Source organism: Heterodontus francisci, chromosome 4 (assembly GCF_036365525.1).
Source record: "Heterodontus francisci isolate sHetFra1 chromosome 4, sHetFra1.hap1, whole genome shotgun sequence".
Taxonomy (NCBI): Eukaryota; Metazoa; Chordata; class Chondrichthyes; order Heterodontiformes; family Heterodontidae; genus Heterodontus; species Heterodontus francisci.
The window spans coordinates 149,909,636-149,936,927 of NC_090374.1; the positions used below are offsets into that span (position 1 = coordinate 149,909,636).

The 27,292-nt window shown below is 43.4% G+C and overlaps 1 protein-coding gene across 2 annotated transcripts; it reads left to right on the forward strand.

The window, feature by feature from the left end:
• LOC137369300 (glyoxylate reductase/hydroxypyruvate reductase-like) lies at window positions 1–26,516 on the forward strand. 2 transcript variants are annotated; one of them, XM_068030317.1, is made up of 9 exons: window positions 1–181; window positions 3,735–3,865; window positions 4,544–4,616; window positions 11,965–12,081; window positions 12,200–12,288; window positions 14,315–14,419; window positions 15,376–15,511; window positions 16,963–17,093; window positions 25,766–26,516. In XM_068030317.1, the coding sequence occupies exons 1-9, from the start codon at window positions 96–98 to the stop codon at window positions 25,885–25,887; spliced, it is 990 nt and encodes a 329-aa protein (XP_067886418.1). In that variant the 5' UTR covers window positions 1–95; the 3' UTR covers window positions 25,888–26,516. The 2 variants fall into 2 exon arrangements, with proteins under 2 accessions (XP_067886418.1, XP_067886417.1); XM_068030316.1 differs by lacking the exon at window positions 1–181 and adding an exon at window positions 208–390.
• Window positions 26,517–27,292: the final 776 nt, after the last annotated feature.

Sequence of the window (27,292 nt, forward strand, 5' to 3'; positions counted from 1 at the left end):
CCTCCCCTTCTTTCCTTTCTCCTTCGCAGGTAGCAGTTGCAGGCTGGATTGACTGGCTGCACCGCTGGTTCAAGGACGGGGTCGGCAGAGCGGAGATGCAGGCCGCACATCAGCTGATGAAGGTGTTCGTGACCCGTCGGATTCCGAAGGACGGGCTGAAGGTCTTGTCTGAGTCGGGAATGTGAGTGCACTATGTCGCTGCCGACCTTCCAGGTTATATCGTGAAACAAGCGCCGGTCCGAGCGGCAGAGGCCGCAGGAACTGACAGCGATTAGTGCAAATGGGTTGTGCAATGTATTCTGATACATTCGGGGGAATGGGCTCAGTGCAAGATCAATGCATTACATTGGTGAGAGGGGGCTCAGTATGGGAGCAGTGCAGGATTCTCTGGTGAGTGAGAGTAGGCCCTGTTTTAGAGTAATGCATTAGAGTAAACTTTGAATGCATTAGAGTTTCCAAGTTACCTTTCACTGAAAATTGTTTCTGTGATTACACTGAAAGCTTTTGCTTAATTTTTTAGGGCCCATCAACATCACTTGATTCATGGTGAGGATTAGCAAAAGGTCACAGTATTTAACTGTCCCTTTCGATGTTGTTTAATCCTTTGTGGTTCCGTGGAAGGCATATGCTGTGTTCACTGGTGAAACCTAGCTGTAGGCTGGAGATTAAATTGCTTTTTCCATTTGATGTCACAATGATCTTTGCTGCAGGATTAATGAACATTCAGCAAATTCTACAAGTTTAGTTCCCAATGAAGTTTGCAGCCATGTTTGTTTATTTTAATTACTTAACTAAGCTGGTTGAATGGTAATTTGAGAAGGTTGTCATTCGGCCCGTCGAGCCATTGCTAGCTCTCTGAAACAGCTATTGCTTGAGGCCTATTCCCTTGCTCTTGTAAATTTTTCTTTTTCAAACGTTTGTCAACTTTCTGTGAGGAAGAAAGACAAGTCTGGCAAGTTTCGGGAAGCTTGGATAACGCGGGATATTGTGAGCCTAGTCACAAAGAAAAAGGAAGCATTTGTAAGGGCTGGAAGGCTAGGAACAGACGAAGCACTTGAGGAATATAAAGACAGTAGGAAGGAACTTAAGCAAGGAGTTAGGAGGGCTAAAAGGGGTCATGAAAAGTCATTGGCAAACAGGATTAAGGAAAATCGCAAGGCTTTTTATACATATATAAAGATCAAGAGGGTAACCAGGGAAAGGGTTGGCCCGCTCAAGGACAGAGAAGGGAATCTATGTTTATAGCCAGAGGAAATGGGCGAGGTGCTAAATGAGTACTTTGCATTAGTATTCACCAAACAGAAGGACTTGGTGGATGATGAGCCTAGGGAAGGGAGTGTAGATAGTCTCAGTCATCTCATTATCAAAAAGGAGGAGGTGTTGGGTGTCTTGCAAAGCATTAAGGTAGATAAGTCCCCAGAGCCTGATGGGATCTACCCCAGAATACTGAGGGAGGCAAGGGAAGAAATTGCTGGGGCCTTGACAGAAATCTTTGCATCCTCATTGGCTACAGGTGAGGTCCCAGAGGACTGGAGAATAGCCAATGTTGTTCCTTTGTTTAAGAAAGGTGGCAAGGATAATCCAGGAAATTATAGGCCGGTGAGCCTTACGTCAGTGGTAGGGAAGCTATGAGAGAGGATTCTTCGGGACAGGATTTACTCCCATTTGGAAACAAACAAACTTATTAGCGAGAGACAGCATGGTTTTGTGAAGGGGAGGTCGTGTCTCACTAATTTGATTGAGTTTTTTGAGGAAGTGATGAAGATGATTGATGAAGGAAGAGCAGTGGATGTTATCTATATGGACTTCAGTAAAGCCTTTGACAAGGTCCCGCATGGCAGACTGGTACAAAAGGTGAAGTCACACGGGATTAGAGGTGAGTTGGCAAGATGGATACAGAACTGGCTCGGTCATAGAAGACAGAGGGTATCAGTGGATGGGTGTTTTTCTGAATGGAGGGATGTGACTAGTGGTGTTCCACAGGGATCAGTGCTGGGACCTTTGCTGTTTGTAGTAGATATAAATGATTTGGAGGAAAATGTAGCTGGTCTGATTAGTAAGTTTGCGGACGACACAAAGGTTGGTGGAGTTGCGGATAGAGATGAGGATTGTCAGAGGATACAGCAGGATATAGATCGGTTGGAGACTTGGGCGGAGAAATGGCAGATGGAGTTTAATCCGGACAAATGTGAGGTAATGCATTTTGGAAGGCCTAATGCAGGTGGGAGGTATACAGTAAATGGCAGAACCCTTAGGAGTATTGACAGGCAGAGAGATCTGGGCGTACAGGTCCACAGGTCACTGAAAGTGGAAACGCAGGTGGATAAGGTAGTCAAGAAGGCATATGGCATGCTTGCCTTCATCGGTCGGGGCATAGAGTATTAAAATTGGCAAGACATGTTGCAGCTGTACAGAACCTTAGTTAGGCCACACTCAGAATATTGCGTGCAATTCTGGTCGCCACACTACCAGAAGGACGTGGAGGCTTTGGAGAGGGTACAGAGGAGGTTTACCAGGATGTTGCCTGGTCTGGAGGGCATTAGCTATGAGGAGAGGTTGGAAAAACTCGGATTGTTTTCACTGGAACGACGGAGGTGGAGGGGTGACATAATAGAGGTTTACAAAGTTATGAGCGGCATGGACAGAGTGGATAGTCAGAAGCTTTTTCCCAGGGTGGATGAGTCAGTTACTAGGGAACATAGGTTTAAGGTGTGAGGGGCAAAGTTTAGAGGGGATGTGCGAGGCAAGTTATTTTACACAGAGGGTGGTGAGTGCCTGGAACTTGCTGTCAGGGGAGGTGGTGGAAGCAGATACGAAAGCGACGTTTAAGAGACGTCTTGACAAATACATGAATAGGAAGGGAATAGAGGGATATGGGCCCCGGAAATGCAGAAGGTGTTAGTTTAGGCAGGCATCAAGATCGGCGCAGGCTTGGAGGGCCGAATGGCCTGTTCCTGTGCTGTACTGTTCTTTGTTCTTTCCTTAAAAGGTATTATGGATTCTGCTTTCAGCAATGTTTTGTTTGGGTCTTCCATGACCTAACCACACTTGGTGTAAAATTAAATTCTTCTAACCGCTGCCTGTGTTCTTTTGCTGATGATGCTAAATTTTTGTCTTAGTTTTTAATGCGGTGGAAATATTCTTCTCGATTTAACTTATAATTTTTTTTTACTATTGGAACAGAGAAAGTTAAGATTGTCAAAATTATGAGGAATTTGATAAGTTAAATCGAACTAAAAAGAAAATGTGATGAGGCGTTCAGGACACAATCACTGGCCCAGTTGGAACATTGATCACTCCATTAACAATTGAGTTGTATGTTTCAGGTTAGTGCACTTGTAGGATGTAGATGATATCCCACAGCCCACTCATCATTGAATCTCCATGACCTAAGAAGCAAAAAGAAGTGTCCGAACTGATCTTCATCGTGTCATAACCACATATATCATTTTATTTTCTTCATGTGATATTGCACCTTGTTGACTGCTTACCTGCATCTTCCACTCTGGGTGTAAATGAACAGCAGCAACACTTAAGACAATGAGGACAATGTCATGTGTTTCGGGCAATTTTTTTAAATCGAAGTTAATGTGATATTCAACTTGTGGTTCTAGCTCGCTTGTTCTGAATAGTATCCCTTCAAAATCAATGTTATTTTGTCCAGTGCAGTAACTTAGAGCTTAAGACGGGACTTGCATTTAACCAGAAGACTGTTTGCTTTTGTTATGTTTCAGCTGCAATATTCAGCAATGGGACTCCGATGAGCCAGTTCCAAAGGAAGAGCTGCTGAAGGGAATCGCTGGAGCACATGGCCTGTACTGTCTGTTAACGGACAAGATCGACGATGAGGTTTTACAAGCTGCAGGTATACTGTTGATACTGTGTCATGGAGCTGACATTATTGTACAAAGGAGCTGGTGAGTGGGGGCAGTGTTTTATTGTGTAAGTCAAGCAGCCACATAATCTGCAAATGTCAGCAACCTTTCAGTAATGGTGAGAGATTTAGAGATTGATTCTGCTGCACCCTTTTTCTTCTTACCACACCACCAAGCAGCAGATTTGGAATCAAGTTAGACTTTGGTCTTGGGAGAGAGAATTCACAATGCATTGGTTCCTGTTGGTTGCACCATGAGGAGAGACCTCCATCACTCTGGTACACCACCTTTAACTGGCTGCAACCAGAATGATTCCTGAATGGGAGATGTTTAGCATTTTTCTGACTGTGGTTTATTTATGGTGTGTCTTGTTGCTGACCGATAAGTGTCCTTTCACATGGGTGAAAAGGCTTCAATGTGGGTGCACAGAAAAAAAAAAAGACCTGGCCTTTGAAATGGAGGGGTTATGTCGAGCAGGATTGTTCCAGGCTTTAGTTGTCAGATGTTTGCTGGTAACATGCTGCACGAGAATCAGCTTTAACTGATTCTCAGGCTCCCTTGTTCCCAGCAGCTAGGTGCAGGCCAATTCATGGGACCTAAGATATTTAATGTTGGTTTAAAGTAATGCTTCTGTTCTAAGGAGTTTGTTTGTTCTTGTTCTGTTTCAGGACCAAGTTTGAAAGTTGTTAGTACGCTGTCTGTTGGATTTGACCATCTCACTCTGGGAGAAATTAAAAATCGGTAAAATTAATTTTTAATTTGTAATTTTTTTTTGTTCTTGGAATGTGGGCACAGCACATCCTTAGTTGCTTTGAGGGCAATAAGAGTCAAGTACACAAGGCTGGATTTTACCAGTCCGCTAGGGATGGGCTGTAAGAAGTGGGGCTGGTGGGGGGCTGTGAAATGCTGAGGGGGGATGGGGGAGTGGTATGGCTGGTGGAGTGTCAGTCGTCTTCCCACAGACATGTCATTTTATCAGTTGCGGAGAAAGTGGACAGCCCTCCTTCCCAGAGGCCAATTGAGCCACTTAAGTGACAAATCAAGGGCCTCTTCCCACCGCCGCTGGCATTTATCTGCAGCAAGTGGGCCCTCCACCACGTGGGGAGACCACCACCTGGTAAACCCTGGTGGCCTCCTTGCCTCAGGAGTGGGGGAGGCTGGGTCCCTTCAGGTACTCTGTGGGCCAGGGAGGGGCCCCCTTGTGGCAATCTCCGCCCTTTGGGCAACCCCATGCCCACACCAATGGCCCCCATTCTGTCTTACTGGCTGCAGCTCCCCAGACCCCACTTACCTATGAACATATGAATTAGGAGTAGGAGTAGGCCACTCGGCCCATCGAGCCTGCGCCGCCATTCTATAAGATCATGGCTGATCTGATTGTAACCTCGTATCCAGATTCCCACCGACCCCCAATAACCTTTCAACCTCTTGCTTATCAAGAATTTTTTTCTACCTCTGCCTTAAAAATATGCAACGACTCTGCTCCCACTGCCTTTTGAGGAAGAGAGTTCCAAAGATTCACGACCCTCTGAGAGAAATAATTTCTCCTCACCTCTCTCTTAAATGGGCGACCCCTTATTTTTAAACAGTGACCCCTAGTTCGAGATTCTCCAACAATTGGAAACATCCTTTCCACATCCACCCTGTCAAGACCCCTCAGGATCTTATATTTCAATAAAGTCGCCTCTTACTCTTCTGAACTCCAGTGGATACAAGCCTAGCCTGTCCAACCTTTCCTTATAAGACAGCCGCCCATTCCAGGTATTAGTCTAGTAAACCTTCTCTGAACTGCTTCCAACGCATTTACATCCTTCCTTAAATAAGGAGACCAATACTGTACACAGTACTCCAGATGTGGTCTCACCAATGCCCTGTATAACTGAAGCATAACCTCCCTACTTTTGTATTCAATTCCCCTCGTAATAAACAATAACATTCTATTGGCTTTCCTAATTACTTGCTGAACCTGCATACTAACCTTTTGCGATTCTTGCACTAGGACACCCAGATCCCTCTGCGTCTCAGAGCTCTGCAATCTCTCATCATTTAGATAATATGTGTTTTTATTCTTTGTGCCAAAATGGGCAATTTCACATTTTCCCACATTATACTCCATTTGCCAGGTCTTTGCCCACTCACTTAATCTATCTATATCCCTTTGTAGCTTCCTTATGTCCTCTTCACAATTTACTTTCCCACTATTTTTGTGTACCTTTTGCAAATTTAGCAACCATACCTTTGGTCCCTTCATCCAAGTCATTTATATGAATTGTAAAAAGTTGAAGCTCCAGCACAGATCCCACTGGCATACCACCATTACATCTTGCCAACCAGAAAATGACCCATTTGTGCCATTTGTTAGCTAGCCAATTTTCTTTCCATGTCAATATGTTACCCCCTACACCATGAGCCTTTATTTTCTACAATAACCTTTGATGTGGCACCTTATCAAATGCTTTCTGGAAATCTGAATACAGTACATCCACTGGTTCCCTTTTATCCACAGCACATATTACTTCTTCAAAGAACTTCAATAAATTGGTTAAACATGATTTCCTTTTCACAAAACCATGTTGACTCTGTCTGATTACCTTGAATTTCTAAGTCCCCTGCTATAATGTCTTTAATAATAGCTTCTAACATTTTCCCTCTGACAGTTGTTAAGCTAACTGGCCTGTAGTTTCCTGCTTTCTGTCTCCCTCCCTTTTTGAATAAAGGAGTTACATTGCCTATTTTCCATTCTAATGGAACCTTCCCTGAATCTAGGAAATTTTGGGAAAATCAATACCAACGCATCAACTATCTCACTAGCCGCTTCTTTTATGACCCTAGGAGGAAGTCCATCAGGAACCAGGGTCTTGTCAGCCCGCAGCTCCAACAATTTGTTCAGTACAAACTTTTTTAGTTAACCATGGATAGTGGGTCCTCCCTTGGAATTCTTCTTTCTCATTGGTATGTATCTACTCTGTGTATTCTGAAATATCCCCTTAAATGTCTGCCATCTTTTGGCTTATCCCTTAACTTAATTTGCCAGTTTATTTTAGCTAGCTCTGCTTTTATGCCCTCATAATTGCCCTTATTTAAGTTTGAAATACTAGTCTTGGACCTATTCTTATCTCCCTCAAACCGAATATAAAGTTCAATCATATTATGATCGCTGCTACCTAGGGACACCTTCACAATGAGGTCATCAATTAATCCTATCTTGTTGCACAATACCAGGTCTGGTATAGCCTGCTCTCTGGTTGGCTCCAGAAAATGCTGTTCTGAGAAACTATCCCGAAAAAATTCTATGAACTCCTCAGCTAGGCTACGTTTGCCCATCTGATTTTTCCCGTCTTCATGTAGATTAAAATGCCCCATGATTATCGCCGTACCTTTCTGACAAGCTCCCATTATTTCTTCCTTTTATGCGCTGTTCTACTATGTGGTTACTGTTGGGGAGCCTGTACACCACTCCCACAAGTGACTTCGTGCCTTTATTATTTCTCATCTCTACCCAAACCACTTCAAAATCCTGGTTTCCTGAACATAGGCCATCCCTCTCTAATCTGCTAATACCATCATTAATTAGCAGAACCGCCCCTCCACATTTTCCTAGCTTCCTGTCCTTCCTAAATGCCATGTACCCTTCAATATTCAGGTCCCAATCTATGTCATCACGCAGCCATGTCTCTGTAATGGCTAACAGATGATAGTGCAAATAGAAAGAAATATCAGTTCATCTGTCTTGTTTCGAATGCTGCAGCAGTCAGATACAGAGCCTTTAGTTTTGTAATTTTATTATTTTTGTAACATCTAGCCTTGACTGCTGATCTACTCTTAGATTTGTACACTCTATCCCTTCCTGTCACACTCTGTTTATCATTTCCCATATTAATACCTTTCTCTCTTGCCTTATCTTTGATTTACCACATCTTCCCAAATTTGATCCCACTATTTAGTTTAAAACACACTTTACTTTCCTATTTATGTAACTCACTGGAACACCAGCCCCAGCACGGTTCAGGTGTAGACCGTCCCAATGGTACAGCCCCCACTTTCCCCAGTACTGGTGCTCGTGTCCCACGAACCGGGACCCACTTCTACCACACCAGTCTTTGAGCCAAGCATTCATTTCTCTAATCTTATTTGTCCTCTGCCAATTTGCACGTGGCTCAGGTAATAATCTCTGGATTATTACATGGACCACGATGACTGGATCCACCCCCTTGCACTGGTTGGGAGTGTGGTCTGCTTCCGTGGTGTCATCTTCTTCCAGGCGCTGTCCCAGAAGTAGTCACCACTCCTGGTGCTGCTGCTGAGCTGCTGGCCCTCCAATTGGCCAGCAGCTCCTGGGGGCAGACGGCCATCCTTTAAAGGGATGGTGGTCCCAACGGCAACAAATTAATTACCTGACACAGGTAAAATGTGGCCCGGGGCCCCACAAACAGCCGAGGCAATATATTACCCTAGCTTTGCAACCCATCATTGGGACCCCTGCCGCAGTGACAAAATTCAGCCTATAGTGTTGGACTGGAGTCATGTGTAGGTCAGACCAGGTCTTGCGTGGTGAGTGAGGGGATAGAGGGCAGGGGCAGGTTCCCATTCCCTGCCCTGAAGGACATTCATAAACCAACTGGGTTTCGTGGACATTGCTGGCGCCCAAATTAATAATTTCAGTTTCGCAACTTGCCATGGTGAGGTTTGATCTCATGATCTTTGAGTTACCTATCTACTACCAGAATCACTAAGCTGTGCCCTTCTGTTATACTTTTGCCCATTGATTTTGTGATTTCAGGAATCAATAAATATTGCTGTCAGTGATTCAGATTGAGACTCCCGAGCTTCTGTCAGTTTACGCTGGCTTGTAAGAGCTGATTAATTGAATTACTGGGACTCTGAGTGCACAGTCGACTAGAAATTACTCTCTTCATCTCCAGAAACTAATTCCGAACCTGCTTAGATTTACAGGAGAGATTTCTGTTTATTTGTGAACTTTATCTTCTTGGGTACGGGGTGTCAGTACTGGGGAACAGAACATGGTTTCTGGATGGGTTAGACACAGAGTAAAGCACCTTCTACACTGTCCCAACAAACACTCCCAGAGGAGGTACAACAATGTTAGATACAGACTAATGCTGCTGCAACACTTTTATCAAATGTTGTCAGGGCAGGTAGCACACAGACTAAAGCTCCCTTTACTCCAATACAACATTCTTTAAAGCCAACCTTGGATGAAAACCCTCTGCTGCACCTGTCACATTTTCCATTGATTTTAGATTGCTAATTATTTCTGAAGGGAGGCAGTTCATTGCTGTGCACCTACATCCAGTTGAACCCCTGCCCAAACTCTTTTGACCAGGAACCTATGGTGCCAGTAACGAAATCAAACTTTACTCCCGAGAGTTTGAGCTGGATTTGAGTCTGGTTTCCAGAGGTGACCGACTAGATGTAGAGATTTCAAAGGATAAAAGATCCCTGCAACTTCCGAAACCACAGTCTAAGAGCAGAAACTGCCCCAGTTTGATACAACATTTGGAATTTCATTCAGCAAACCAATTAAAGTTGTTGTTGTAGGACATGGGAAATGCCACATGGTTCCATGTTGGGGGAGATGAGTACTCTGTAGAGAGATGAATTTCACCTATCTTAGTTTGAGGACGTTTAGGTGTTTGGTGCCAAAGTCAGGGCCAAAGGTTAAATGTACACATGGGTTTAACCAATGAAAACTGCTGAACTTACCAGGAGTGATCTGGAGTCAAGTGAAAAGAATCCCAATTGCCCCTCTCTCCCCGTCCCCCACCCCACGACACCCCCCCCCCCCCCCCCCCCTGCCAACAGTGGCTCAAATTCTTTTATTAGTCAACCAGACAGGTCAGTCATCAGCAATGCCCTGGAGTACTGCAAACCTGTTTGATTCCAGATTGTACTACCCAGCTTGTCCCAAAGGGTTAACTTATTTCAAAACTTCCATTCCTTCATTTGTCACCTTGGAGCCATCTATATCCCAGAGGGCTACCATCTAACGGCTACACATCAAGGAGGCTAGCACTGGTAAAGTAGAGGGTGATCTTCTGAAGAACAGAGCAAGTAAAGCCTCTGATTGTGCTGTATCAACACTGGGATTCCTCTAGTAAAACTGAATAACAAAAGCAGAGAAGTGTTCCACCTCCAACACTAGCTGTGAATCCCTCTTAATCACTCATAAACCAACATCCTTTGTTGCAACCATTTTGTAAATTTGACACCGTGCACCTCAATTTAAGTATTCAGGCTGGGGGGACTAGTCTTACTGAAGTATTTTTGCTGTTTTAGTGCAATTTTATGAGCCATTGGCAAGCCAAAAGCTGCAATCCACAGTAGATTCTATGAACTACAGACAGTGGTATTTTAAAATCTAATTCCAGGATTATTTTTGTAAACTTATAATAATATTTAGAAGCTCAGCTTCAGAGGAGCTGACTACAAACCTTTTTGTGATTTGGTAACTGTTACGACCAGGTGAGAAAGAGGTCTAGGGGTCCCTTTCAGCCTTCACCTGGTCTTACTGTAACAGGGGTTAATTTTAAACACACCGTGTTTTTAGCTCTCCCTTGGTAAATCCTTGTTCACCACTTTCCAATTATAAGGCAAAGAAACCAGGGTAAACAGGCTTTCTTAGATTTAAAGAAGAAAAGTGAAATTTTATTAAAAAACTCTAATTCGGTTAATGCCTATGGATACACGACGCGCCCACACAGGCATGCGATACACACATGCAGATAGGGACAGGAAAGAGCAGAAGAAATAAAGTGGAGAAGTTTGAAGCAATATCTGAAGAGTTTTGTTATGGTTCTTCGATCTCACTGTAGAGTCCTTGTTTGTAGATAGATCTGTTGGGGCCCAGTATTCTTCTTAAACCTTGTTCACTGTAGGAGACCTTTCTCTCTTGGGGTTCATGTGTCTTCAGTGGGTTTTGGAGTTCTGTGAGAAAGAGATGGGACCAGACAGGAGAGGCTGTGGCGAGCCAGCCAGGAGAGGTCTTTTCAATCCAGGAGCAAACAGCTTTTCTGCCAGTTCAAACACTGTCTCTATAATTTAAAACTCTCAGTTCAAACTCTAACAGCCAGTAAGTCATGTGACTAACTGGTCTGACCATGTCTTGGCTCAGTGTATTATGTGTGTCAGGGAATGGTCCTTTGTCTACAAACACTGTCTGTTAATATGCAAAAACGTCTTTCCAGCCAGGGGTCTGGCAACCCCTTGTAACAGGCCTTCTCTTCCCAGCGACAATTTGAAATTTAATGTCCATGTGGTGAAATTCATAATGCTTCATCCTTGGCAGGTGGGGGCCTGGCCGTGTGACAGTAACATTTAACTAAAATACACATTTTTCTTGCATTTTTCAAAAGTGTTTCTAATTTAAAAAAATATAAAGTTGTAAAAATTCTCTCTGTGGAGACTCAGGTCTTTGTAAACTGAATTCTACTCTCTGCTGTCTGTCCTCTTGTTTCTGCACTGAGAATCTCCTGCCACCACCTTAGTTGACTACTTTTTCCTCCTTGCATCCACATCCACTTCACGATCACCCTCTTGACTTTGTCATCACACGTGGCTTACCCCTGAGGTGTCTCTAACTGATCAGGTTCTCTGATCACTTTCTCATCTCAACACTGTCTGCTCACTCCCATTATCCTTCAATATCTCACCCAATCTAATCCCACACTCCTGCTCATTCCCTATACCCTTTGATATCACACATTTTCTCATCCCCCTCTCCTGCTCACTGCCCATATCCTTTAATATCCCATCCAGTCTAATCCTATTCTGCTCACTCCCCATTATCCTTTAATATCTCACCAGTCTAATCTCCTTGCTCCCCATACCCTTTAATATTCCTGTTTTTTAAAAACTATTAATTCTCTAAATAATTTCTAGATTTTACTTCAGCAATTGTTTATCATGGAGTATTCGACAGTCTAACCACTCTTCTGTGTAAAGACTATTTTTTCTCCAATTCCTTCTAGTTATCTTAAATTTTTGCCCTCTCTTGGCCATCTCACTGACCAGTGCAGACAACTTATTGCTATTTCAGCATCAATTTTTAAATGTTTTCCTGTGTTTGAAGGGGAATCCGAGTGGGCTACACTCCTGATATCCTGACCGACGCCACTGCTGAACTCACCGTGGCCTTGCTCCTGACGACATCGCGTCGACTGATTGAGGCAACTGAGCAAGTGAAAAAGTAGGTGACATGTACAGGAAACACGGAGATATTTGAAGGTCTCCCTGTCAGCTACCATTGACCTTTTATTCAGTTAGTTTTGGGCGGGGGGGTTGCTAATTTGTTTTGTCTGTTTTAGTGGAGGATGGACCACCTGGAAGCCCCTTTGGATGTGTGGCCATGGACTGGCCGGAAGCACCGTGGGAATCGTGGGACTGGGAAGAATAGGTACACCAAATAAAAAAAAAAGAATAAAATCACAGTTTTCAGAGAACATGGATTCAACTGTGTTGAATTCCATTATCCTGTGTGGGATATATAAAAGATTTCTTAAAAATGCAGATCTTGAACATGACATTTTGCAGCTGTTCGGTAAATGCATTCCATACTACCACTTGTGTCATTAAGGAATGTTGTGCTCTCTCTAGAAGTTACTTAAATGGATTGAAAGTAAGATTGCTTCACACTTTATGTAAACTAGGTTTCAGGAAGAAATAAAAAAGAGTTAAAAGAAGTGATGTGCCTACATTTGCGCAGATGGTGGAATTGCTAATTTTATGATGGTCATCAGCCGTTCAGGTTAGACAGTGGTCGCAAATCATACTCCCAGTAAAGCTGCTATTTTAAAAATAACCAACTATTTTTCCACTTGCCTTCAGCCTGTGGAATGTTTTTTTAGGCAACAAAGTGAGACCGTGACGAGCAAAATGAACTCTCGATCTATCTGATGGGGAGGAAGTCAGCAAAGAAAGAAAAACTTGTATTTATATCGCATTTTTCACGACCACAGGATGTCCCAAAGTACTTTACAGCCAATGAAGTACTTTTGAAGTGTAGTCTCTGTTGTAATGCAGGAAACGGGGCAGCCAGTATGTGCACAGCAAACTCCCACAAACAGCAATGTGATAATGATCAGATAATCTGTTTTTGTTACATTGATTGAGGGATAAATATTGACCAGGACACCAGGGATAATTCCCCTGCTCTTATTCAAAGTAGTGCTATGGGATCTTTTATGGCCATCTAAGTGGACAGATGGAGACTAGGTTTAACGGCTCATCCAAAAGATGGCACCTCCAACAGTGTGGCACTTCCTCAGTAATGCACTGAATTTTCAGCTTCAGTTTTTGTGCTGAAGTCCTGGAGTGGAACTTGAACCCACAATCTTCTGACTCGGAGGCGAGGGCACTACCAACAGAGTCACAGCTGACTAACTTGGGTAGCAACTATCTAAAAATAGATTTTAAAAGTGAAAATGTACAGTGGAGTGATTAAGCTGTCCGCTTTCCTCAGGAAAAAAAAAATCTGCAGATGCTGAAAATCTGAAATGAAATCAGAAAAGAACAGCAGCAGTCAGCATGTCAGTCACCATCTGTGCAGAAAGGAAGATAGCTAGCGGTTCAGATAGAAGTGTTTGTCAGATGATGCTTGACCTGAGAGTTTCCACCATTTTCTGGTTTTGCCACCTACCTTTCAGGTGTAACCCTTCACTGTGATAAAGAGAAAATTGTATCAGGAATAATAATTTTTTTGAGGTGGGCTGCCTACGTTTCGACAATAAGTGCATCCTTCACCATAGACCATTTTTCAGTATGATGTAAAATAGGATATATGTATTTCAGTGTGATGTAATTATCCTTTTGTTGATGCCAGTTGCCATCCCTCTTCTGTAGCCTCTGTCAGTTCCGCTAGATAACAAGACGCTATGTGTGATTGGGAGTAAATTGAAGTCACTAGTTTTCACCTAAGTTTTACTTCCGGCTGAGTTACATTGATCTTGTTGTTAAAGCACTGATACAGGGAATCAGCAGTACAGTTGTCAAGAACACTTTCACTTGATGCCTTTCATCACCAGGCTGCGTTTCACTTAATTTACTTGGAAGGTCATGGGCTCAAACTCTGCTCCAGGAAAATGTAGGCCGACACAGCACAGAGATGCCATCTTTTTGATGAAACGTTAAACTCTTTCTGCCCCCTCAAGTGGACGTAACAGATCCCAGGGCACTTTTTGATGTCCTGGCCAACATTTATCCCTCAACCAATGCCACCAGCAATAGATTAACTTGTAATTTATCTCATTTGCTGTTTGTGAGCCTGTTCTGTGCACAAATTAAGTGTTCTGTTTGCTGACATTACGATGAATACACTTCAGAAGCAATTCCTTTATTGTGACATGCTAAGGATGTGAAATCCCTATATAATTGCAAGAACTTAGTTTATGTTGCAACTTTTTAAGCACATTGCTGTTTTTTAGGTCTCGCAATTGCACAGCGCCTGAAGCCATTTGGAGTGGAAAGATTCTTATACACTGGACGTCAGCCTAGGCCCGAAGCTGCTGCCAAGATACAGGGTGAATATGGTAAGGGAATCTGGAAAATTCTATTTAGGGTCTTGCCTTTTTAGAAACTATGCATATAAAACACAGCTGTAGTTTTGAGTTCCATTTGGAGAAAAGGTGTGAGATTAAATTTCCTTCCATACTTGTGCCTTTTGTTCCTTATCTGAGATTTTACCACTTCACTAGTTGCACCCGACTCACGTGAGACTTTGTTCTGTATTGGTAAATTATCAGAAGCACTTAGTGTTAATTGTATATCAATTGTGTTTAATTGTATTCAGGTGGAGGGCATTAACGGGTTTCACTAGAGCACATATAAAGAGACACTTAAAGAAACTGCGTGTGGTTGAGTTAGGAGGGTGTATGCTTGTAACTCTGTAACTAAATGTAAGATTGAGTAAGGATTGGCTCCAGTATCATCCTTCACCAACTCACTTTCTGGAATATAACACTCCTTTTGCTAATGTCAGTGCTTGGCGAAGCACCCTATTGAACCTCAATATCTGTCATTAAACATGGGGATCCAAACAGAATGTACCACCCAACTGCAGATGTACTAAGGTATCCTGTATTCTTGGTTTTGTACTTTATTGACTGAGGAATACTTACCAATAAGCCACTTTACTTTCTCAATGGCTCCATTGTACTCCTTTTGGATGGTCTTTCTCCAATGAGTCCCTCCTCCAGTCCTTTCCCTGCTCCATTTCCTGTTTTGGGTAAAGTTAGGTACTTCAGGCCTGTGCAAATAATCATCAGACTCTGCAGCAGGAGCTTGGAATTTCATTTCTTTTTTAACTGTACTATAAGTTGGATGTGTTGTGTAATATACTCACTGATACTTGATTTGATAAATTAAGATAGGGTAGGAAATCACAGCCAAAGGGAGATCTGGAAATGATGTTCAGTTTTGTATAATCCTATAAAGAGGTATTAGATACTACAGCTCGAATCAGACTGTATGTTCTCATCACGTGCAGTGCCTCTGAATAAACTAGCTGAAGAATCTGACTTCATCGTCATATCGTGTTCCTTCAGTCCCCAAACAACGGGAATATGTAACCACGACCTGTTTTCCAAAATGAAGAAGACAGCGATATTTATCAATACGAGCAGGTAAGTGACATTGTAACTCCATTCTAGTTAACCCCATCTCTTTACAAAAGCGCAGTGCAGGAAAACTTGGCATTGTGTGCATTTAAATTTCATGGGAACTATTCAGAAGTAATCTGTGGAAAAAAAAATTTCAATGAGCAAATGGTCAATCTATGGAAGTAGTTAGTATTGATTCACTTAAATGCAAATTAGATAGATTTCTTTTTGAAAACAACATTTTGGGATACAGTGTATTAATAATTTGGGACATGACATATGTTAAGTATAGCATTTGGGAGGAACAGGTGACATTGGACCTATGGTTCCCAAAGCTCCACCACTGGGATTCTTCTCACCAAATGTCTGGGTCTGTTATAGACTAATAGATAGAGATTGATTGCTATGATTAGATTAACTCCATTGTTGTTGTATTATGTGACTAGGAGGCGAACTAGATGGACATCGATCTTTTTTAAAATCTAGCAATTCCTGTGTTTGTATTTGTAACAGCTAACTTTCCATAAAGAGCTGCCCCAGCATTGAGGCAAAGGGATTGGCAATGATTTCTTGCACCAAACATTGCCATGCTGTGACTCTTTTCAAAATAGATTTAGTCTTTGGGTCTCAAGGTAGGTTTGTCAAATCCTTGTTATAAAAGACCAAGCCTCTTTAAATGTTTGGGCTAGGTGCATGTGATTTGCCCTTTCTTTAAAAAAAAACACCTTCTGTGTAATTTGTTTCTTCCACTAAAGAACTGATCTGAGTTCAGTCAGAAAGTTCACTGGGCCATATAGACAGTGTGACTAATTTAATTTCCTGGGTGTGAGTGACACTCTCAAGATCCTATTTATTGTGCATCCCTAGTTGCCAACAGTATTAACTGCCAGCCATACACTATGGGACTGGAATCACATGTACACCATACCGTCTGTGGGGGAGGGGAAGGTTTACTTCTCCAAAAGACAACAGTGAACCAGTTGGTTTTTACAACAATCCAGCAGTTTCCACTGGTGCCAGTCCACAAATCACCAAGATTTATTTGAGTTCAATTTCACAAATTGCCATGGTACAATTTCGAATCCCGTCTCTAGTTTGGTGGTACAGTATCAGAACCTCTACACTGACATACCCCTCCTGACGTTCCGAATTAGCTAGCCCCCACGGTCAAAAAACCTGTTGCCAGTCGTTATTGAAAAGGTACTGGTGGCCTTTTGCCCATGGGATTGAATGCCAGCAAAAGCCAGCACCTAGGCAGGAGGAGAGAAGAAAATGAGAGGTTAAAGTCAAATCATGTGCATTAAATGTCCATTTGTAGCTGCAATACACTGTTCAAACGGTTGAGTTATCAGTTTCAGACATTGTACAGCTGTTACTGAACCTACGCCAAAAGCAATGAAGTTCCCACATGGTCAAGATAAAAGATTTCCTTAAAACACGTGCTCTGCTTCTGCTGATTTCTTTGTGTTCTGCAGAGGAGCTGTGGTGAACCAGGATGATCTTTACCAGGCTCTCACTACTGGTCAGATTGCTGCAGCGGGATTAGATGTCACAGTTCCTGAGCCGTTACCCACTGACCATCCTCTGCTGTCACTGAGAAACTGTGGTAAGTTATAATTAACCAGGTTAATGGAAGGTGCAGGGACAGGAAGCTCTTAGCAGTCAAATAGTTAAAAACTTAGTAGAGACAATTTAATTCGAACCATCCCTTTATAACTGTGGATATTTTTTCAGTATTACAGTGTAAACCCTGCCCGATTCAGTTATTCACTGGACAAAATACAAAACCTTTATTTAATTTTACATGTCATAGTCATTTACAGCACAGAAGAAGGCCATTCAGCTCATCAAGTCCGTGCTGTCTCTTTACAGAGTATTTCAGTCAGTCCCACTCCTTCGTTCAATCCCTGTAGCCCTGAAAGTTTATTTCCTTCAATGGCCCATCCAATTTTCTTTTGAAATCATTGATGGTCTCTGCTTCGACTACCCTTGTGGGCAGTGAATTCCAGGTCATTACCACTGGCTGTGTTTTTTAAAAAAAAGTTCTTCCTCACGTTCCCCCTGCATCTCTTGCCCAAAATCTTCAATCTGTGTCCCCTAGCCTTTATACCATCAGTTAATGGAACAGTTTTTCCTTGTCTAACTTATCTAAGCCTGTCATAATCTTGTCCACTTCAAATCTCCCCTCACTGTCCTTTGCTCTAAGGAGAACAAACCCAGCTTTTCCAATTTAACTTTGTAACTAAAATCCCCCATCCCTGGAACCATTCTGGTAAATCTCCTTTGCATCATTTTAGGGACCCTCACATCTTTCCTAAAATTGTGGTGACCAGAACTGGACACAGTTCTGTAGCTGGGGCCTAACAAGAGCTTTATAAAGGTTCAGCATAACTTCCCTGCTTTTGTACTCAATGCCTCTATTTATGAAGCCCAAGATCCCAATTGCTTTGCTAACCACTCTCTCAATACGTCCTGCCATCTTCAAAAATCGATGCATATACACCCCAGGTCCCTCTGTTCCTGCACACTCTGTAGAACCGTGCCATTAAGTCTATATTGCCACATCCGTTCTCCTGTACGCTTGTCTGTATTAAATTCCATCTGCCATTTGTCTGACCTATCTATGTTCTTTCGCAGGCGGTTTGTTTCCTCCTCACTGTTTGCCACTCCTCCAAGTTTGGTATCATTTGTAAATTTTGAAACTGTACTCAGTACTCCAAGATCCAAGTCATTTATGTGTAACATTCAGTGGTCCTAGCACTGAACCTTGGGGAATACCACTGTCTACCATTCTCTAAAAAAAAATAACCATTTACCACAACTCGCTGTTTTCTGTCCTTAATTGGACATTGACCCTCCTGTTTCATGAGCCTCAGTTTTATTCACCAGTTTTTTCTGTGGTACTTTATCAAATGTTTCTTAAAATCCATAAAGACAACATCCACCACATTCCCTTCATCAACCTTTTCTGTTACTTCAAAAAATTCAATTTGATTAGTGAAGAATGATCTCCCTTTTACAAATCCATCCTGACTCTCCTTAATTAATTTGAACCTCTCCAAGTGTCTGATTTTTTTCCCCGATTATTGTTTCTAAAACCTTAATTGCCACTGATGTTAAACTAACTGGCCTATAGTTGCTAGGTCTGTCCTTTCACCCTTTCTTGAATAAGGGTGGGTGCCACATTTGCCACTCTCCAATCCTTTGGCACCACCCTTGTATCCAGGGAAGATTATGGCAAGCCTTTCTGCTTTTTCCATCCCCACTTCGTTTAGCAACCTGGGATGCAAACCATCTGGATCAGGTGACTTACCCTAAGCATAGCCAGCCTTTCCAGTACTCCTCCCTCTCAAATTCTACCCTATCCATTGCTGCTTCTCTCCACTTCTGCCGATTATTTTGTTAGATTGCACTTCCTTAGTAAACACTGAGACCAAGTCTTCTTCTTTGGCCTCCTTGTCTCGAGAGACAATGGGTAAGTGCCCGGAGGTGGTCAGTGGTATGTGAAGCAGCGCCTGGAGTAGCTATAAAGGCTAATTCTAGAGTGACAAACTCTTCCACAGGTGCTACAGATAAAATTGGCTTTCAGGGCTGTTACACAATTGGCTCTCCCCTTGCGCTTCTGTCTTTTTTCCTGCCAACTGCTAAGTCTCTTCGACTCGCCACACTTTAGCCCCGCCTTTATGGCTGCCCGCCAGCTCTGGCGATCGCTGGCAACTGACTCCTACAACTTGTGATCAATGTCACAGGACTTCATGTCGCGTTTGCAGACGTTTTTAAAGTGGAGACATGGACGGCCGGTGGGCCTGATACCAGTGACGAGCTCGCTGTGCAATGTGTCCTTGGGGATCCTGCCATCTTCCATGTGGCTCACATGGCCAAGCCATCTCAAGCGCCGCTGACTCAGTAGGGTGTTTATGCTGGGGATGTTGGCCTCCTCGAGGACTTCTGTGTTGGAGATACGGTCCTGCCACCTGATGCCAAGGATTCTCCGGAGACAGCGAAGATGGAATGAATTGAGACGTCACTCTTGGCTGACATACGTTGTCCAGGCCTCGCTGCTGTAGAGCAAGATATTGAGGACACAGGCTTGATACACTTGGACTTTTGTGTTCTGTGTCAGTGTGCTATTTTCCCACACTCTCTTGGCCAGTCTGGACATAGCAGTGGAAGCCTTTTCCATGCGCTTCTTGATTTCTGCATCGAGAGACAGGTTACTGGTGATAGTTGAGCCTAGGTAGATGAACTCTTGAACCACTTCCAGAGCGTGGTCGCCGATATTGATGGATTGAGCATTTCTGACGTCCTGTCCCATGATTGTTTTCTTGAGGCTGATGGTTAGGCCAAATTCGTCGCAGGCAGCCGCAATCCTGTCAATGAGTCTTTGCACTCTTCAGTGTGAGATGTTAATGCAGCATCGTCAGCAAAGAGGAGTTCCCTGATGAGGACCTTCCATACTTTGGTCTTCGCTCTTAGATGGGCAAGGTTGAACAACCTGCCACCTGATCTTGTGTGGAGGAAAATTCCTTCTTCTGAAGACTTGAATGCATGTGAGAGCAGCAGGGAGAAGGTGGTCCCAAACAGTGTAGGTGCAAGAACACAGCCCTGTTTCACATCACTCAGGATAGGAAAGGGCTCTGATGAGGTGCCGCTATGCTGAATTGTGCCTTTCGTACTGTCATGGAATGAGGTAATGATACTTAGTAGCTTTGGTGACCATCCGATCTTTGCTAGTAGTCTGAAGAGAGCACATCTATTGACGAGGTCAAAGGCTTTGGTGAGATCAATGAAAGCAACATAGAAAGCATCTGTTGTTCGCGGCATTTCTCCTGTAGCTGGCGAAGGGAGAACAGCATGTCAATGGTGGACCTCTCTGCTCACTGTGCCTCAGGGCAGACACGCTCAGCCAGCTTCTGGAGCCTGTTTAAAGCGACTCGAGCGAAGACTCTCCCCACTATGCTGAGCAGGGAGATTCCACGGTAGTTGTTGCAGTCACCCTTGTTCTTATAGAGGGTGATGATATTGGCATTGCGCATGTCCTGTGGTGCTGCTCCCTCGTCCCAGCACAGGCAAAGCAGTTCCAAGCAGAAGGGCCGCCCGCGCATCAACATTAGCAGAATTTCTCATCCACAGCTGTTACATATGTTTCTAAATTCACTTGAAAAAGCCCTTCAAGGCACTCCTACAGGGGATGCAGAGACCAAGTGGGCCCACATCAGAGACGCCATCTATGACTCAGCAATGACCACCAATGGCAAACGTGTGAAGCGGAATGCAGACTCGTTTCAATCTCACATTGAAGAGCTGGAACCTGTCATAGCCGCTAAGCACATTGCACTGCTGAACTACAAGAAAGCCCCCAGCGAGTTAATATCCGTAGCATTTAAAGCAGCTAGAAGCGCTGCACAAAGAATAGCCAGGCACTGCGCAAATGACTACTGGCAACACCTATGCAGTCATATTCAGTTAGCCTCTGACACCGGAAACATCAGAGGAATGTACAATGGCATTAAGAGAGCTTTTGGGCCAACCATCAAGAAGATTGCCCCCCTCAAGTCTAAATCAGGGGACACAATCACTGACCAATGCAAGCAAATGGACCGCTGGGTTGAGCACTACCTAGAACTGTACTCCAGGGAAAATGTTGTCACTGAGACTGCCCTCAAAGCAGCCCAGTCTCTGCCAGTCATGGATGAGCTGGACGTACAGCCAACAAAATCGGAACTCAGTGATGCCATTGATTCTCTAGCCAGCAGAAAAGCCCCTGGGAAGGACAGCATTACCCCCGAGATAATCAAGAGTGCCAAGCCTGCTATACTTTCAGCACTCCACGAACTGCTTTGCCTGTTAATGGTTCCCTTACCTTTCACCCTTTTGGACTGTTCCTAGCCTGTACCCAAAGCATCTCTTCTTTAAAGATAACCCATTGTTCTGATACAGCTCTTTCTGCCAGTCTTCAGGTCCATTTATCCTGGCTAGATTGATTTCATTGTGTTGAAATTAGCCTCCTTCCAATCTAAACATTCTATCTTTTGTTCCTTGCTTTACTGCATTACTAGTCAAAACCTTATACTACAATGATCACTCTTACCCACGTGCTTCCTGACAGAAACTTGGCTCACCTTATTTCCAAGCACAAGATCCACCAATGCCTCCTTTCTAGTTGGACTGAGAACCGATCAAGGAAGCTCTCCTAAACACTTTTCAGAAATTCCTCCCCCTCTTTTACTCTAAAACTATCCCAATTGATATTTGGGTAATTAAAGTCCCCCAATGTCACCACTCTATAGTTCTTGCACATCTCCTTGATTTCCCTGCAGATTTGCTTCTCTATCCCTCATTATTTAGAATGCCCCTAGTATTTTGATCATACACTTTTTGCTTCTCAACGCTAACCAAACGGATTCTGTCTTTGCCCCTTCAAGGGCATCCTCCCTTTTCAGCACTGCAATGTCTTCCCTAATCAGTACTGCCACCCCACCTCCCTTTTTTCCTTCTCTATCTTTTCTGAACACTTTATATCCATGTATATTAAGCGCCCAGTCCTCACCATTTTTAAGCCAAGTTTCTGTTATTAGCACTACATCATATTCCCGTACTGCTACTTCTGCTTGTAGCTAACCAAACTTACTAACCACACCTTGTTTTATATATGTGCATTGTAATTCTGTCTTTGCATTGCCGTAGTCCTCCTCAGTCCGCTCCTAATATGGAGCTACTCCCTTCTCTAGTACTGTAACAATCTCTCATTATGCACCTTATTCCTCTTTTCTACTTCTGTATACTGGTGCTAATCCCTCTGCCAGTTTAGTTTAAATCCTCCCTGCATGGACATTGGTCCTATTTCTGTTGAGGTGCAACCGTCCCTTTTGAATAGGTGCCTTCTGCCCCAGAGCTGGTCCCAATGCCCCAAGAGCCTGAAGCCCTCCCTCCTGCACCATGCTTCAAGCCAAACATTGATCCTCCCTATTTTCCTATTTCTACTCTCACTAGTGCCTGGCACTGGGTGTAATCCAGAGATTACTACCTTTGAGGTCCTACTCTTTATCCTCCTCCCTAGCTCCTGAAAATACCAACCCTCTGTATGTTGTTGGTACCAATGTGTATCACAACTTCTGGCTCCCTCCCTTCTCTCTGCAGAACATTCTGCACCCTCTCAGTGATGTCCTTTACCCTGGCATCAGGGAGGCAACACACCATGCGGGACTCACTACTTTTCTGGATGGCCACCCACCTACTATCCTGAACCCCTCCTATCTGTGGGATGACCACCTCCTGGACATTACGATCCCTGATGCTTTGCAGTGAGTGCAGCTGCCCCTCAAGCTGGGAAATCCTGAACTTGAGCTGACGCAGCTGGAGCCACTTCCTGCACAAGTGATTCCCCCAAGACACGTGAAGTGTCCTGGAGTTCCCACATGGTGTAGGAATTGCAAGCAACAGGTCTCAGCTTTTCTTTTATTGCTTCATGGGTTATGAGCGTCACTGGCTAGGCCAGCATTAATTGCCCATGAGAAGGTGGTGGTGAGCTGCCTTCTTGAACTGCTGGGGTGTAAGTTGAGGCCTGGCTACCCGACCCGAACCCGACTACATGTGTCGGGTTCGGGTCAGGTCGGGCTGGACACTGCTTCCGGGAAGTCACGTAATCAGGCTTACCCATGATTCACTACAACTCCAGCTGCAGGAATAGCCCACTGCCAGAACAGATGGAGATTCGTGTGAGGACGGGCGCGAAAAGAAATTAAAGGGCCCGGGTCGGGTTTTAATTTTATACCCGAGCCAGGCTTTAGTGTAGGTACACTCTCAGTGCTGTCCAGGATTTTGACCTAGCAACAGTGAAGGAATGGTGATATAGTTCCCAGTCAGGATGGTGTGGCTTGGAGGGGAAGTTGCAGGTGGTGGTGTTCCCATGCATCTGCTGCCCTTGACCTTCTAGGTGGCAGAGGTCACGGGTTTGGAAGGTGCTATCAAAGGAGCTTTGGTGAGTTTCTGCAGTGCATCATGTAGATGGTGCACACTGCTGCCACTGTGTGTCGGGGGTGGAGGGAGTGAATGTTGAAGTTGGTTGATGGGGTGCCAATCAAGCGGGCTGCTTTGGCCTGGATGGTGTCGAGCTTCTTGAATGTTCTTGGAGCTGCACCCATTCAGGCAAGTGGAGAGTATTCCATCACACTCCTGACTTGTGCTTTGTAGATGGTGGACAGGAATTTGGGGAGTCAGGAGGTGAGTTACGCGCTGCAGAATTCCCAGCCTCTGACCTGCTCTTATAGCCACAGCATTTATGGGACTGGTCCACTTGTTTCTGGTCAATGGTAATCCCCAGGATGATGGGATTCAGAGCCAGTAATGCCATTGAATGTCAAGGGGAGATGGTCATGGACTGGCACTTGTGTGGTGCAAATGTTACTTGCCACTTATCAGCTGAAGCCTGGATGTTGTCCAGGTCTTGCTGCATTTGGACACGGGCTGCTTCAGTATCTGAGTCATTGTACAATGTTTAGCACCATTTGCAATCATCAGCGAACATCCCCACTTCTGACCTTATGATGGAGGGAAGGTCATTGATGAAGCAGCTGAAGATGGTTGGGCCTGGGACTGAGGTCATTGACCTCCAACAACCACATCCATCTTCCTTTGTGCTGAGCTGCCCATCCATGATCTAAAATACGTCTACTCTTTTAGAATCTATTTGGCACCTTGTTTAAACTATTAATTTTAATTAATGCCTCTAGATCTGCTCTGTGCTACAGTTCTTATTAATTCACTCTTACTTACCCCGATTGAGGTTATTAATTTCCCGGCTCCTAATTTGAAAGAATGCCCTAGTTTGGAGAGAATAAAAGAAAAATACCAACCAATCGCTTACCTGCTTTCCTATGATGTGACACTGATTTTTTTATATGTATACATGAATATTTAAAGTAAAAACACCGAATGTATTCAACAACTGGATTACTGGTGAAAGTGGGAACTAAAAATGATGCACGGCTGCCCAGTCCATTTGGGAGAGCAAGCATGTGAGAAAGAAAGAATTAAACCATAAAGATTAAAAGATTAAGTGATAATTGTGTCTGTGGAATTCAAAAAGCCTTCTAAATCAGGCCTAGTTATGTTTTCAAAAACTGAAAACTCACAGGTCATTTATATAATGAAAAAACAAGTTATTGACCTTAAAGAAAAACAAGTGCTGGAACCACTCAGCAGGTCTGGCAGCATCTGTGGAAAGAGAAGCAGAGTTAACGTTTCGGGTCAGTGACCCTTCTTCGGAACAGACCCTTCCTGTTACTGAAATAGGCGCATCAAAGCTATCCTGTGGGATAATGGCTATACCGATCATATCACTGGTCGTTGTGGAGAGTGGTCTACTCATGAACGGGCTTAGGGCCACCAGTTTCTGACCTGAAAAGTGCCCAGTCTACCGCAAATTACCCTTTCTTCCACCAGACCACCCCACTACGTTTCTCCGCACCACCCCCAAACATCTTCCTTCCTGAGCCACTGAAGCCTGGTCGACATTGTTAGTACTTCCTGCTCTACTTACCTCTCTCCCCCTTTTTTAAGGGCCAGTTTTAAGATGTCCGAATATGCATTAACAAGGTTTATCCATCTCAAAATGGTTGCTACTGCATATATGGTATTTTCCACTAGCAGGATGCTGTCGTCAAGCCAAAAAGATGTTTTGCCTATCACACAAATGATTAATGTTGTACATGAATTCCAGTGCCAGTGCAATGCCAGGTAATTATACCATACGTCCCAACAACTGGCAGATCTATCGAACAGCACAACCGAACTCAACCAGCCCATACTTGCAAAACTCAACGCAATGTCTCACGTTCGATCTGATTTTGTGATTGGACAGCACTTACTGAACAATCCCAAGTGTGCTAAGAATTACACTAACAACTAATTTAAGATTATCAGTCAGGCTTTCAATGTGGCTCACTTACACTTGCTAGAAGTTACATATATTCATACACAGGGACCTGTCCTCTGCAGGCAAAAGTAACATGCCCAGGCGTTGCACCTTTTTTGAATTAAACAAAGCTTGGGGGACAATAGTTCCCTGGAGCATTCTCCATGTCAAAGGCTCGACCAATCAGTCAAATTGCCAATCATTCAGCACCCTTTTCTCATACGGTTTAAATTCTTGCATCTGTCCTGATGAGTGAGTGCAAGATGAAAAGCTTTGACAGCATGCCTGTTTTTTTTTTTTAAGCAGTACATAAGTGTTCCTTCATGTGGACCTTGAAATCTAGTGATGTGTTTTCTTTTCAGTTATACTGCCTCACATTGGAAGTGCCACCCATGCGACCAGAAATGCTATGTCTGTACTGACTGCTAAAAACCTCCTGGCTGGACTCAAAGGGGAGCCGATGCCAAGTGAACTCAAACTGTAACTGGAAACAACAATAGCTACAATATATACCTTACAGTACTTTTAATCATTGTGTTACTCAGTTTTTGATAAAAGGGTGATGCTTTGTTCCTCTTCCAAATAATATACCCTTGCCTTATTACAGAACTTTGAATTGTAATATTTTTCTGTAAATGCAAACCAGAAGGATATTGTCTAAATTAGAAGAGGGATTAGAGAGGCACTGCATTTGAGTTTGCTAATTCAAATACAACCACTTAGATTGCAGCCTGATACTGACTGTGTCCGCCTCTGTTAATGTATGAACACCCTTTCCATGGACCTAACATAAGCTTTACTTCTGATGATCACTCCCAAATTTATTTCCACTCCAGTCTTGGATTTTACAATGTCTTAACAAAATGAATTCAAAGCAAATAAAAATTTAGCTATCTGGGGAAGTCTTCACGAGAATTAGAACCTCACACCATTCGTAGAGTATAAAAGGGTTAATTTGTACTCATCAGAGGTAGGAAACGGGTCTTCAGAATGGACCGTCTGCGGTCAGAAAATATATTTGGCAAAAGATTGCATGAACACTCCCATGGATTTTTCCTACTGAGCGACCATCTATACTGTAAGTATGTTAACATTAAAAAGGTGAATCTGAAACACACTGGTGTCATTTACTGTGAGTATATTAAGCTCTATGGTTATGTGCGCATACAGGTGCTGTAACGCAGCAAGTGAGGTTGGCCAGTACATTATAAAACTTCAGTATAATCTCTGATATAGACGGCAGCAGTCTGACTGTGTTCTCAAGCATTCTATTTGCTTTTTAATTCTCCACAGTCCTGCTGTGCATTTCTAGTACTTGCTGGTTTAATTTCAGTTACAAGTTTGAAAGGTTGGCCCATGATCAAATCATATGACTTGAAATGGACCTGATATTCTACATCCCAGTGTGTTGAAAGAGGTAGCTATGGAGAAAATGGATGCATTTATGATCATCTTCCAAAATTTTTATAGATTCTGGAACGGTTCTTAGAGATTGGAAGGTAGCAAATGTCACCCCACTATTTAGAATTAGAATATTATTAGAATATTACAGCGCAGTACAGGCCCTTCGGCCCTTCGGAAGGGAGGGAGGGAGAGAGAAAACCAGGAACTACAGACCTGTTAGCCGTACATCAGCATTAGGGAAAATGCTAGAATCTATTCTAAAGGATGTGATACATAGACACTTGGATAATAAAGATCTGATTGGGCATAGTCAACATGGATTTATGATTGGGAAATCATGTTTGACAAACCTGTTGGAATATTATGAGGATGTTACCAACAGAATTGATAAAGGTGGATGTAGTATACTTGGATTTTCAGAAGGGTTTTGATAAAGTCCCCCACAGGAAGTTGGTTAGCAAAGTTAAAGCACATGGGATAGGAGA

What these genes read in the sequence shown, in the direction of transcription:
- LOC137369300 (XM_068030316.1), top strand. Translation starts at nt 281, where the DNA reads ATGGGTTGTGCAATGTATTCTGATACATTCGGGGGAATGGGCTCAGTG. An exon ending in CTGGGAGAAATTAAAAATCG is followed by an intron (nt 4,617 to 11,964) that starts GTAAAATTAATT and finishes CTGTGTTTGAAG; the next exon opens with GGGAATCCGAGTGGGCTACA. An exon ending in CAAGATACAGGGTGAATATG is followed by an intron (nt 14,420 to 15,375) that starts GTAAGGGAATCT and finishes CATCACGTGCAG; the next exon opens with TGCCTCTGAATAAACTAGCT.